The 14005-nt window shown below is 33.9% G+C and overlaps 1 protein-coding gene across 1 annotated transcript in view; it reads right to left on the reverse strand.

Moving 5' to 3' along the window:
* Window positions 1–2251: 2251 nt before the first annotated feature.
* Window positions 2252–14005, reverse strand: part of LOC137630631 (uncharacterized) — a 229083-nt gene continuing 217329 nt past the window's right edge. The window contains exons 3-4 of the mRNA XM_068362237.1: window positions 9247–10759; window positions 2252–3917 (exon numbers count right to left, since the gene is read on the reverse strand). Of these exons, the coding sequence (XP_068218338.1) occupies window positions 2594–3917; window positions 9247–10715 (2793 nt within the window). The 5' untranslated portion in view covers window positions 10716–10759 and the 3' untranslated portion in view covers window positions 2252–2593. The remainder of the gene's footprint in view (window positions 3918–9246; window positions 10760–14005) is intronic.

The raw sequence follows: 14005 nt of genomic DNA on the forward strand, positions 1-14005 counted from the left end.
TTCGTTTAACATTTCAAGCTCTTTTTTCCTCTTGTTTAACATTTCAAGCTCTTTTTTCCCCTTGCTTAACATTTCAAGCTCTTTTATTACTAGTTTAACATTTCAAGCTCTGTTTTCCCTTGTTTAACTTTTCAAACTCTTATTTCCTTTGTTAAATATTTCTCGCTTTTTTTCCTTAACATTTCAATCTCTTTTTTCCCTTGTTAGATGTTTTTCCTTAAAATTTAGAGCTCTTTTTTTCCCTTGGTTAACATTTCACGCTCTTTTTTTCCCTTGCTAAATATTTCATTCTCTTTTTTTCCTTAAAATTTCAAGCTCTTTTTTCCCTTGTTGAATATTTCAAGCTCTTTTTTCCCTTGTTAAATATTTCTCGCTCTTTTTTCCTTAACATTTCAAGCTCTTTTTTTCCTTGTTTAACATTCCAAGCTCCTTTTTTTCCCTTGTTGAATATTTCTCGCTCTTTTTTCCCTTGACATTTCAAGCTCTTTTTTCCTTAACATTTCAAGCTCTTTTTTCCCTTGTTAATTATTTCACGCTCTTTTTTCCCCTAACATTTCAAGCTCTTTTAATCATAACTTTCTATCGTTATTTGAATATTTCCAGTTCTCTTTAAATTGACTTGAACATTTCCAGCTCCTTTCATCTTGACTTGAACATTTCTAGTTCTTTTAACTTCATTTGGACATTTCCAGCTCTTTTGCCTGTAAGTTGAGCGCTTCAAGCTCCTTTGCTCGTAACTTGCTTGTTTTTTAATGTTCCTTCTTACCACGCTTGCAAGAGTGTTTTTCCATCGATGAATGACAGGCTACTTTGGTAAGTCTCCTGTCTTTTGGCTACTATTGTAATATGTAACAGATTCAAGAAGACTTTCAAGAGTGTAGGCTGGTTGTTGTGAGCTCTGAAAAGCCAGATGTGTATATATGTGCGTTTTAATAAGAACTTTTTTCGCCTTCATCTAGTATTAGATCAGACGAATTGATCGGCAATTGTCAAGGGTTATACAAGACTGAAGATGTGAAAGGTCCTATCGCTCGGTCGGGATTAGAGAGAGAGAGAGAGAGAGAGAGAGAGAGAGAGAGAGAGAGAGAGAGAGAGAGAGAGAGAGAGAGAGAGATAGGAAGGTCAAGTACAATATCTCTGGTTCAATATCATTAAGAGAAACAAATTAATAAATTAATCTATTACTGAAAAAAAAGTTGTCAGAACAGATGTACAAATTTATTTCCTGTAAATTTAGGTAGGAAATTATTATATCTCAAATATATTCCAGGAAGAAAATCTGCCTCAGATATACTGTTTCTTGAAGGTAGTGTACACAGGATTAGAGCAACTTCTTTTATAATGAAAACATATATAGTTGGAAAATTGTTTGAAAAAGAAATGTAATTAGAGAAGACTTTTTACCTCTTTTCATAAAAATAATGGGGAAATTTTTTAAAGAAAATTTAATAGAGAAAACGTTTTACCTCTTTTCATTACACATTTGTATTGGAGAAAAAAAAAGTTTGAAAAAAAAAAGGATTTGAGAGACTTTACTTCTTTTCTTCCGCATGATAATTTTAATGGGTTCCTGAATATTTTTTTATTTATTCACTTTTATGAGTTTCTATCTTCAAAGCCTTTTAAAAAAGTTCAGTACAACACTTTTCATAATTTATAGAAGAAAACATTTATTTTCCTGCCGATTAATGACTTGGCTAATGTCCCACACGTGTTTCATACACGCTCGGACACTGTCTTATAACTCGCTCTTTCCTGTACTGATAATAAACCGACCTATATAAGCCTGCTAGTTCATGTTCCATTTTGTTTGAATTTTTTTTTTACGCTTTTCCTCGCAAGTCCTTGTATATAAAACTCATTATCTGTTTAGTAAAGTTTAGTTGCATTCACCTCGCCTCTCAATTACAACCTAACGGCTCACTCGTACAATAATCAAGGAAATAATAATGACCTGATTACAATATATAACATTTATTTCATCACAAATCATATTGATTGAGGTTTACTGTAGTTGTACTTTCACATTTTTAGAGGGGCAAGTGCAAGAATGAAAACATTTATCCACTTAATATTCTGTACACAGAAAATAATTATCTCCAAAGCTTATGTCTCATGTCACACACACACACAAACATTATATATATATATATATATATATATATATATATATATATATATATATATATATATATATATATATATATATATATATATATATATATATATATTTATATATATATATATATATATATATATATATATATAATGTGTGTGTACACACTTTTAGTGGGGGACATGTATATTTACATGTCCATAATATGTTATGTGTATGCTGCCCCGCTTGACTTCTGAAATATGAAAATGTCTCCTGACTTTCACAATTCATATCTGCTTATTTTAAGTTATTTTCTTTTGCATTGAAGAAAAGAATACAGAGGATACATTCATACATCTAAGATTTGAACATTTTGACGTTACTGGTAACACGCGGTACACTGCATGAAAAGAAAACATTAACAGACAGCAGACAGTAGTTCGTTTTGATCAAGAAACATTAGACAACCGCTACAACCATCTTCAGTGACACAGATTAAGACTGTTGATCATTAAGGTTGCGAGAGAACTTCTCAAGTAATTCTTTTGGAATGTTTTCTTTGAAGATGTTTAGCATCTTATCGTCATCGGTGTGAGACAGCTTCTTCAAAATATCACAGACCGTGTCGATGTCAACCTCCTCCTGGTTCCCTGCAGGAGGCACAGCTTCCTTGGTATCAGGAGCATCCTCCAAGGCCAGTTTGGCAGTGGATTGATTGTTTTCCAGTTTATTCCACTCAATGACCTTGAGCAGAGGATGCACAATCAGCTGATCGGTTCGCGTTTCCGATCCGAAGATAGCTATTGTGTCGGGGTGATTGGTCATGACTGGCCCACTCTTCTTCGTGAGCGCCATGGAACGACTGGCCATGCCCAACGACGCCGCCTCCTCCTGTTTCAGAACGGAGGCATAGCGGGGGAAGTTTCCTCTGAAGGACAGTTCGATCTGATTGATGAGGTTAGCCATTGATTGAGCTATGGCGTCCATGGCAAATATGGAGAGATTCGTGTGGTCTATGGTGGGTTTGATGTCAACTAATGTGTGGTACTTTAAGATGTCTTTGACGTAGTTGATACCATCCAAGAGCTTGCGGAATGTCCCCGAGACGCTCTTCTGGCCGTCCCTGGCCAGGAGGTACCTCTTCAGGTACCCCACGTAATTATCTTGTATCTGTTGGACGCTCGAGCTGTCTATTAACTTAGGGTCATCGGGCAGGAAAAAGGAAATGAGGTACATCAGCGCCGCTACCACGTGGTCCTTGAGATCGCCTTCGTAGGTGCCGTAGAACTTCATGATGGTGCTGAAAGCATCTGGGATAGAGGCGAGTTTCTCAAGGGTCTCTAATGTCAGGTGAGGTACTTTGATGGACGGGTGGGTCGTGCTCGCGGGCCAGCTGCGACTTACGGGGTCATACATGTGAGCACCATTAATGTAGAGGGACATGGATATTCCATTCTTGAGCAGAAGAGTCTTGTCTTCCTCGCAGAGGTCGGTTTCTTCGGTGATCTTGATGAAGAACTTGCCAAACTTCTTGCAGAGGTAGACGAAGATGTTAGACAGAGAGTCAATGGAGTCGCCTGCGCACTCGCCCGGGTACGGGATCGATCCGAACGTCATGTGCAAGGTGTTGAGGATTCTCTTGATGGCAAGGGCGTCCTCGTGCGACAGAGACCGGGGAAGTTCCCCGTACAATGTCTCCTGCTTTTTCTCCTCCTTCATCTGCCGCGTCCTCGCCAGACGGTTCTTGAATAGGTTCATCCTGCCGGACTCCGTCATGACCCAGTCCATCTTCATACCGACTTTCTCACATTTTTGAAACCTGGAAACAAGAGAAAACTACATGAGTTGAGAGTAATATCATGAAATAAAATAATACATAAGTAATTGAGTGTAAAATCATGAAATATGTAAATACAAAAGTTGGTGTGGAGTCATGAAATGTCCACTGATATGAATCTATGCCATGTATATAATTTTACGATCATTATATAAAAGTTGTAACAGATTCTCTTTTAAAAGTTTCCTAATCAATACAATATAAAACGTGTGACTTTTGAAGATCACATTCACTGTAAATGTTGTCAAAACTATTAATCAAGTATGTATATTACAAACTGTAAGTACATTTTGATGAAATGTCATAATAGGTTACTATAAACTGAGACCTAAAAGCATATTCCTATTTTTTGTTTTGATTGAATTTCACTTCTCTGAATTGTTAAATCTCGCCATAAAACAATCCATTAAATCACAGCTCTTATTATCAATAATCACTCTCAAACCAAATGTCTCACCATCATTCCATGTGTGCAACTTCATTCCATTCGCTAAGCATACACCTAGAGATTGATTAATAAAATATATATTTTTTTTTTCAGTTAAATCCATAGCTAAGAAAATCCAAAAAAATATTGACCTAGATAGTCAACTTCGTTTTGAGGATTCATATTAAAAGGCGTTGGAAAGGGGGTATCACCGTATCAGGCAACCGACCCCTTAATGTAAAGGTAACGGGGGAAATATGAAGAAGAATATGGATAGACAGACCATAATACGTAGCTCAAAGTATAAGTTTGAGACAAAATATTCTGTTGCTGTTCAATTTTTTTTTTTCCCATTCTTTTGTTACTAAAAAGGTCTTAGATAATATTGCATAAAAACATCCATATTTACATAATGTATTAAAGTATTCAATTTTCGTTTTCAAAATTTATTTCAAATTAGTAAAATCATACAACGAGGGGTCAGTTTCTGAAGATTGTAAAAGGAGGACTTTATAACAGAGGATTGGATGAATTAAAGTCTTAATCTTTTCCCTTCCAGTACTCTCCTAAGGATACAGAGAAGTTTAGTATTCAGTCCTTAATTATTTAATTGTCCTTAATACAGAAACTGGTTAGTCATATATATATATATATATATATATATATATATATATATATATATATATATATATATATATATATATATATATATATATATATACGCATACATACATACATACATATATATGCATATACATATATACATATATATACACATGTGTATATATATATATATATATATATATATACACGCATGCATACATACATACATATATATGCATATACATATATACATATATATACACATATACACATGTATACATATATATTTATACATATATACACATACAGATACATACACATACACATTTAATGTATTCATATATAATATATATATATATATATATATATATATATATATATATATATATATATATATATATATATATATATATATATGCACACATATATACATATATATGCATACATATATATACACATCCATATAATATACACAATGTATACATTATATATATATATATATATATATATATATATATATATATATATATATATATATATATATATATATATATATATATGTATATATAAAACAGCAACAACAAAGGTATCACGCATGTCCTTAGTCATGGCTGGCGTTTGGCAATTTTCATCACCACGCTGGCCACTGCGGGTTGATGATGGTGGGAGATTTTAGACTGATCTCTCACTTAAACAAACCTAGTATGGGTATCCCTGACTAGTACAGCTTTGCTAATCTTAGCGATACACAAACTCTTTCACCACGTTCAGGTATCCCCAACTTAAATAGGATATATATATATATATATATATATATATATATATATATATATATATATATATATATATATATATGTGTGTGTATATATACACATACATACCTACATACACATACTTTATTATTATTATTATTATTATTGTTATTATTATTATTATTATTATTAATAACAGCAACTCCATACTCTTAGTTGGAAACATAAAATGATATAAACCCACGGGCTTCAACAGGAAAAAATAGCTCAATGAAGAAAGGAAACAGATAAACTACATGAAAAGTAATGAATAATTAATATAAAATATCTTGAGGTGAATAACAACGTTAAAATAGATATTCTATACATAAATTATGAAGAGACTTATGTCAGTCCGTTCAACATAAAATATTCGCTGCAAGTTTTTACATCTGAAGTTTCATCGATTCAACTACCTACTTGGCCACAGCTGGGATAAAACTTCTAGAATAGTGTGTAGTATTGAGTCATGATGAAGAAGGCCCGACTATTCAAATTTAATTGCAGACCTATATTAGTCCTATATTAGCAATACGAAAAGGATGGTACTGTCCGGTTAGATCTGGATGCAAAGAATGTTAAGAATTCTGAAACATTTTATGCAACATGTATAACAAACTAACGGAACGACGGGGCCAGAGATTAATATCTAGATCAAAAATAAGAAATTTAATGATCCTGTACAACAAATTAAAATGAGATTCAGCAAAATGCAAGAACTAAAACGATCCTATAGTATAAATTGATTACAGAAAATCTTATAAGACTTTCTCAATCAGCCATTTTTTTTTTCTTTTTTGTGCAATTGAAGAATACACAGACCGAATGTAAATTTGCTACTAAGAGTCACACACTGAATTTTAAAAATCACACAGAGTTAAATCAACATTATCAATGCTGAGATCCGGATGTTGAGGAGCCACTGTCCTCGACCTACTTACAACCATACTTTGTGTGTTGTTATGGTCAAACTTCATACCCCATGATTTTTACCATCCACTAATTTTAGCTAAATCTCTATTAAGGGATTCGACATCCTCATATCTATTTGATTATATATATATATATATATATATATATATATATATATATATATATATATATATATATATATATATATATACACACACACACACATACACACATAAACATCTATAAAGTTGAATAATAACTGGTCCTTTTGTGCCCTTCAAAACCTAATTGTTATTTTGACATTTATGCTAATATAACCTTCTAGATAGGTAATATAAAGAATATTCCAATTACCTGTTTACTTATTTTTTTTTTTTTAAAAACGATATGTATAACGCTAAGTCTCTCTCTTTCGTAGTTAGCAATACCTAACCATGTTCAGACAACGTCGGACTGTCTTCCCTCCCCCCCCCCTCGCACAGGTATAGACCACTTAAAGGTTTAAAAGACGCTCATGCATGGCAGGGTTAAGGGACAGTGAAATTGCCCTAACGAGTAGGGCATTGCCCTAGAGGCTGACCATACATATATTCGATCAGTGCCCAAGCCCCCTCTCCACCCAAGCTAGGACCAAGGAGGGCCAGGCAATGGCTGCTGATGACTCAACAGATAGACCTATAGGCTCCCCCAAAACCCCCATCCTTAGCTCACAAGGATGGTGAAGTTGCAACGACCAAAGAAACTAACAAGTCTGAGCGGGACTCGAACCCCATTCTAGCGTTCACCAGTCAGTGACGTTACCACATAGGCCACCACAATGCTGAATGTTAAACCTGCCTATCTCCCCGGACTACATCAAGTCCGTTTGCCTTTTCGTGCTCAAGTCTGGCCCATATCAAGAATGTGATTATTTGAGTTGAGTATCTTTTCAAGAACTTTCTATTGTCAAAGACATTCTATCAGTTCCATTAGTATTCACAGATTTACAGCCGCCATGCGGTTATCAAAAGAGCTATCGCAGTCATCGAAATTTCTTTATTCATCGCTAGATAAAGTTCGTTGCATTAAAAAATTGACAAAAATTACTGCACGAGGATTTATTTTGCTTTTTCTATGATTGCACCTGCGCGTATGTTCGTGGTTTTCTGTTTTACAATACAAAGGAAATTTATCATTTGCTTTGCCATGTTATACCTACAAACACGACTCGAGGTTCTAGTTGGCGCAGGCAGCCAACAGAGTAAGAACTGTTCTTGAACATGGGAATAACATTGAATATTAAAATACGTTTAACTACAAAATATTTTTATATCATTGCGGTAAATTTCAATATTTTGAGCTCATGCTTTCTTTTTCTTTTCTTTTTTCTAATTAAACTGTGAACAGAAGCAGTAAACAATATCCAAAGCTTCTTTTGAACTTTTATTTGCCCCGGAAAACAGGAGTGCCCTTTCACGAGAATTTAAATTGGCAATAAAAGACTATAAAATGGTTTTAGAAACATCAAAGGATAATGGTAAAGAGCTCGTGGCACTGGAAACTCTAATGGTCTAAAATATATTAAAAATGTATAATTTTTCTTTTCAGTATTAGTGGAAATTTGATAGATATCTTTGCATCGACATACAGTATATTGCCAAAGAGAATAATTCAGTTTCTAATAAATACAAAGACTACACACATTTAATAAGCTGAGTAACCTGAATATGGAAAAGTAGTTTATGGCAATAACCCTACTCCCAAGGTTAGTAAAATAACCCTCCCCCAAGTCTACTAATATAACCCTCCTCTCAAAGCTAGTAAAATAACACTCTCTCCGAAGGCTAGTAAAATAACCCTCTCTTTAAGTCTAGTAATATAACCCTCCTCTCAAGGCTAGTAAAATAACCCTCCTCCCAAGTCTAGTAATATAACCCTCATCCCAAGGCTAGTAAAATAACCCTCACCCCGATGGCTATTAAAATAACCCTCCTCCCAAGGTCAGTAAAATAACCCTCCCCCAATAGGATGAGAAAAATTGCCAGAGCTGAGCTATGGAATAGCTCCACAGTTTTCCTTAAAGCTGGTCGATCATTCTTGTATTTCCTCACATTGAATATGGAAACTAATGTCGGGAAAAGTTCTAAAATTTCGAAACACAACAGTATTCTAATTCTAGTTGTTTATAAGTTTTGCGAGTGCTTTCTTGTGGAATATCACTTACGTTAACTTTTAGTTTGTTTCATGAATCTTGGTACACATTGGGGGAAGCTAATGGAACCTATGACAACTCTATACTGAGGCAGAGGATTTCGTGTTGTGACAAAGGAATTTTTACAAAATGGCACAGTGATGTTAAGTAACAATGTTACTCTACAGATATGTGGTACCAAAGTAAAAGAACAAACACCACAAAAAGGTACTAAAGTAAAAGAAGAAACATCATGTGGTTACATTACAAAGTTATCGGCTGTTCACCTTAACTAACTGTATTTTGTGCAGAAATTATGAAGCCAACTGTGCATATTACATATAGATAAAGGAGAATAACTAGAACTAAGTGTTGAAACTGTAACAAAACAAAAAAATTTCTTCTTACCTGCAATACTGGCAACACCTGCGGTTCGTTTTATTAATGCTGCACTTTCCCTCTTTTTCACATTTGAACTGATCCCAGGCATTGCTCTGCACAGATCTCCGGAAAAAGGCCTTGCAAGAGTCACACACCAAGCCACCGAAGTGCATGTTCTTAGCTTTGTCGCCGCACACCTCACAAGGTTTGATTTCCAGGGTCATACCCCGAGGGCATCTCATCCTCTTTCTCACAACTCGTGTGGGATTTTCGGTATTGGGCTTCTTCGACGGCTTCGCTGGCTTATTAGGAGATTCTACACTACCTGGACAGTCCATGTCAGAATTCTCATCAGTGAGAAATTCGTCTCTGTATGAACTTGACGGAGAGATTGGTCTATGCTGGTTTGAACACTCATTTTTATTTATCATGACAGACTCGTCAAACGAGCCTTGAATTGAAATTTTAGAAGCCTCGGAAACTTTTGGTTTCTTGAAATTCTTTGGTCCACCTTGTTGATGTTTGGGAGCTTTCTTAATCAGCTTGGGTTTCTTTTTCATGGGACTGGATTCAGTTAGTTTCATAACTTGTTCTTTATCCTTAAAAAATGGATCGTTATAATTTTGCATTGGTCTCTGGCTGTATTTGGGACTAACTTGAGGGAAACCCGCCACTTGACTTGATTCTAGTGAGGCATGACTGTTTGAGGTAAGAAAACCATTGTTTAATGTATCACAAGTCACATTAGAACAAGAAGAACTGGGGTTCATAATGGCCTGGTTATGTGGAGTGTATGGCTGACTAGGAATGAGAGAATCTGTGAAATCTATCGGTTCATATATTGACTTCATGCAAGAAGAGACCGAATTAGGTGAAGTTGAAGCCGCGGTGGAATGGTCATAACCATGACTGATAGAATGCGTGGACACGACCGAATCTGAAGTTGAATTCACTGAATACATAGTTGACCTTGAGTCCTCTTCGTCTCTGTCCGGTCCAAAGAGAAAATCGTCGGAGTCTGAAAAGGTGGTTTGTATAGAATCTTCTGCTTCACTCTTTATAAGCTGACCGTCCTGCTTGCTTATGTACAAAAGTGATTCCACAGGAATTTCGTCAAGAGGTTCTGCGAGATCAACTGAATGTCGCCTGTCAAAAAAACTGTTCGTTGTTTTCACGTTGTCGATTCTTTGGTTATTTAGGGAAGCATTTCTGTCATCATCAAAAGGGGAGTTAGCAACAGAATTCAATGAAAAGTTAGATGCTACTTCACAATAGGATGGTCCGTTATAGGGATTATGAAAAGAAGGCGTCTGCACTGACGAGAAAGCTGGCTGGTAATTGTTTGGAGAATAAGGTGACGCTAGGTTGATGCTTTGGCTGTTATAACTGTAATGTTCTTCTGGAAAGGGACCAGGGAAGCCTGAGTGGCAGTTCTCTGACATCATCTGCTGGTGTTCAGAATAGTTCCCATAATAATGAGATGGGATCTCTGCCATGATAATTATCCAGTCACTAAAGGACTGTCCTCATGCCATGATATCTGTTGGAGAAAAGAAAACAATGGAACGTTAGAGATTTGATTAGTACATACTTGTGAAAGGAAAAAAAAATTAGATTATAACATATGAATATAATTCTGAAAAAAAAATCGGTTTCATATTATACGAGGAATAATGGTAGTAATAAGGATGCAGTATGATCGTTTGGCATGATAAAAATATTCTTAAATATAACCATCTTTTCATTCGTTAAGTACAAAAGCATTTGGTATTGAAAAAAAAAAGAAAAAAAAATTCTATTTGCAGTGCGTCAAAACGTATATATTCGTACCCTAATTTTCTGTTATTTTATTTTTTCCTCGTAACCAAACTTTAGCAACAAAGAACACTTCCTGCAATTCGAAGTTCATTTTATAGTTTAAAATCACAAGCTATTGTAGGAAAATATCTCACAACTATAGTAGATTATAATACTCTAAGAGACAGGCTTCAGAATGCATGACGAATGTCTGACCGCAATGTTTCTTAAAGTCATGTAGGAATTTTGCCTAAAGTTTTCTTGGACCGTATGAATTTTAATGCTAACTTTCACTGATGGTTGCATTAATATATTTCAGTATAGAAAGCTACTTCAAGATACATTGCAATTTTATTTACTGTAGACAAGAGAAAAGAAATTCCACTGTTGAAAATGTTGGACAAATAGGAGAAAAGAAAGAGTGGAAGCTGCAATCATAAAAATATACCAAAATGCTTATATAGTCCAGGGGATTTAGGCATAATGGGTGCAGAATGAAAGTGAAATAATGTTCAAAATCATTAATCAAATTCACTAGCACATGAGTGATGATGATCCTAATGTGAAGTTCTACTTTTTTTCTTTTTTCTTTTTTGCCTGCGCTGAAACACACACATAAATGCACACACACAACATCATGTTGCACAGTCTGCCCAACAAAGTACGACATTAATGTTCAATTTCCATTTCAAAATTCAGTCATTTTGTATAATATATTTTGTATTATATATATATATATATATATATATATATATATATATATATATATGTATACATATATATATATATATATATATATATATATATATATATATATATATATATATATGTATACATATATATATATATATATATATATATATATATATATATATATATATATATATATATATATATATATATATATATAATTTATATATATATACGCGAACACTCGGACAAACATACATTACGCTGGCTTCTTCCATTATAAGCTCTGAAATTAATTATATAATATTGTCAAGATTTTTCTTTTCATTTTTTTTTTCATCGACATGTTCAGTGGGGTCGACTTCATGACTGGTATGCTTTACAAATTGCTTCATTAATTAGATAATCTAAGGGGAAAATATAGCATCCATTTATGTAATAAATATGATTTTTCTCTATCTACAGTGCCGATGTTCATATAATTTTAGTTTTATGATGAAAGAAAGAATTATTTGTATATAGATTTTTTTCAGAGATTATGATTTCTCAACTAATTTCTTTGTCGAAGATTAGTTAAACCTAAATGCAAATGATATGATTTTGCATTTTAAGTTGTAGCTGCTTTGAGAGCCGTTGGATTCATATTTCGCAAAACATCTTTTGGGATGTTAGTACGGAATTGTTGGACCATAGGATTGGAAGATTACCTCAGAAACTAAATGACCAAATGGTTAGATAAGTTCTATATCGAGGAAATATAGGATTAGAGGATTATCTCCAGTTAGAGGATTATCTCTTAAGTCAATGGACTGAAGGATTAAAACGAATGACTTCGAAAATGATTGACTATAATATGAAGGACTAATTAGAATATAAATTGGCTATATGAATGGTTGATTTATTTCAAAACTAACCGACATAAGACTTATCGGATTATCATCATCTTCGTCATTATTATTATTATTATTATTATTATTATTATTATTATTATTATTATTATTAGCTAAGCTACAACCCCAGTTGGAAAATCAGGATGCTATAAGCCCAAGGGTTCCAACAGTGAAAATATCCCAGTGATGAAAGGAAATAAAGAAACAGATAGGATAGTGTTCAAGAGTGTATCCTCAAACAAGATAACTAACTCAATACAGCAGAAGACCATGGTATACAGGCTATGGCACTACCTAAGACTGGAGAACATTGGTTTGAATTAGGAGTGTCATTCTCCTAGAAGAGCTGCTTACCATAGCGAAAGAGACTCTTCTACCCTTAAGAAGAGGAAAGTGGCCACTAAACAATGGCAGTGAATTAGTTAACCCCTTGAGTGAAGAAGAATTTTTCGATTATCTTAGTGTTGTCAGGTGTATGAGGACAGAGGGAGAATGTGTAAAGAATAGGCCAAACTATTCGGTGAATGTGTATGCAAAGGAAATGTGAGCCGTAACCAGAGAGGGTTCCAAAGTAGTACTGTCTGACCGTCAAACAACACAATAACACACAAGTGGTAGTATCTCGCAGGTGGCTGGTGCCTTGGCCAACCTACTACCTACCAACTAGCCGGCAGAAAGACTGATATTACTTTCAATATCAATGGCATATTAATCTCAATATCAAAGGGATATGGGGTTGGTACACGAGTTCCTAAATGCCATAGGATCGAGTTGAGATTTTGCATTGGAGTCCTCCACTTTCCTTGCAAGACTAATTATTTCTGCTTATAGTTAATGAGCATAAAACTACTATAAGCTTCAGATGCTGTTGTTTTAAACGGCTAGTACCGGAAGTTATTATTTCATTCAATGGTGAACCGAATGACTGATTTCCGGAATGTACAGTTCTATTCGGATGCCATGATAAACACATGTGGCTTTGCTTAGAAACGAAGTGTGTTCCGTAAAATAACGAAAAGTCATTATGTATTGACTTGTTGTTTATATACTGTATATACTTACATACTATTTATGTACAACACACACTAACACATTCAAAATATATATATATATATATATATATATATATATATATATATATATATATATATATATATATATATATATATATATATATATATATGCATATACATATATATATGTATATATATATATATATAATATATATAATATATATATGTATATATATGTGTGTGTGTATATGTGTGTGTATGTGTGTGTGTACGTGTGATATGGAGTGACATGAAATAACTGTATGACCAGCAAAAGATTTATTTTTTTAGTTATCGGAATTATATTTCACATCACCAACTTCTCAAGAATTTGTTACATAAAACATCTGATAACCA

The sequence above is a fragment of the Palaemon carinicauda genome, chromosome 38 (genome assembly GCF_036898095.1).
Source record: "Palaemon carinicauda isolate YSFRI2023 chromosome 38, ASM3689809v2, whole genome shotgun sequence".
In the NCBI taxonomy this organism is placed as follows: domain Eukaryota; kingdom Metazoa; phylum Arthropoda; class Malacostraca; order Decapoda; family Palaemonidae; genus Palaemon; species Palaemon carinicauda.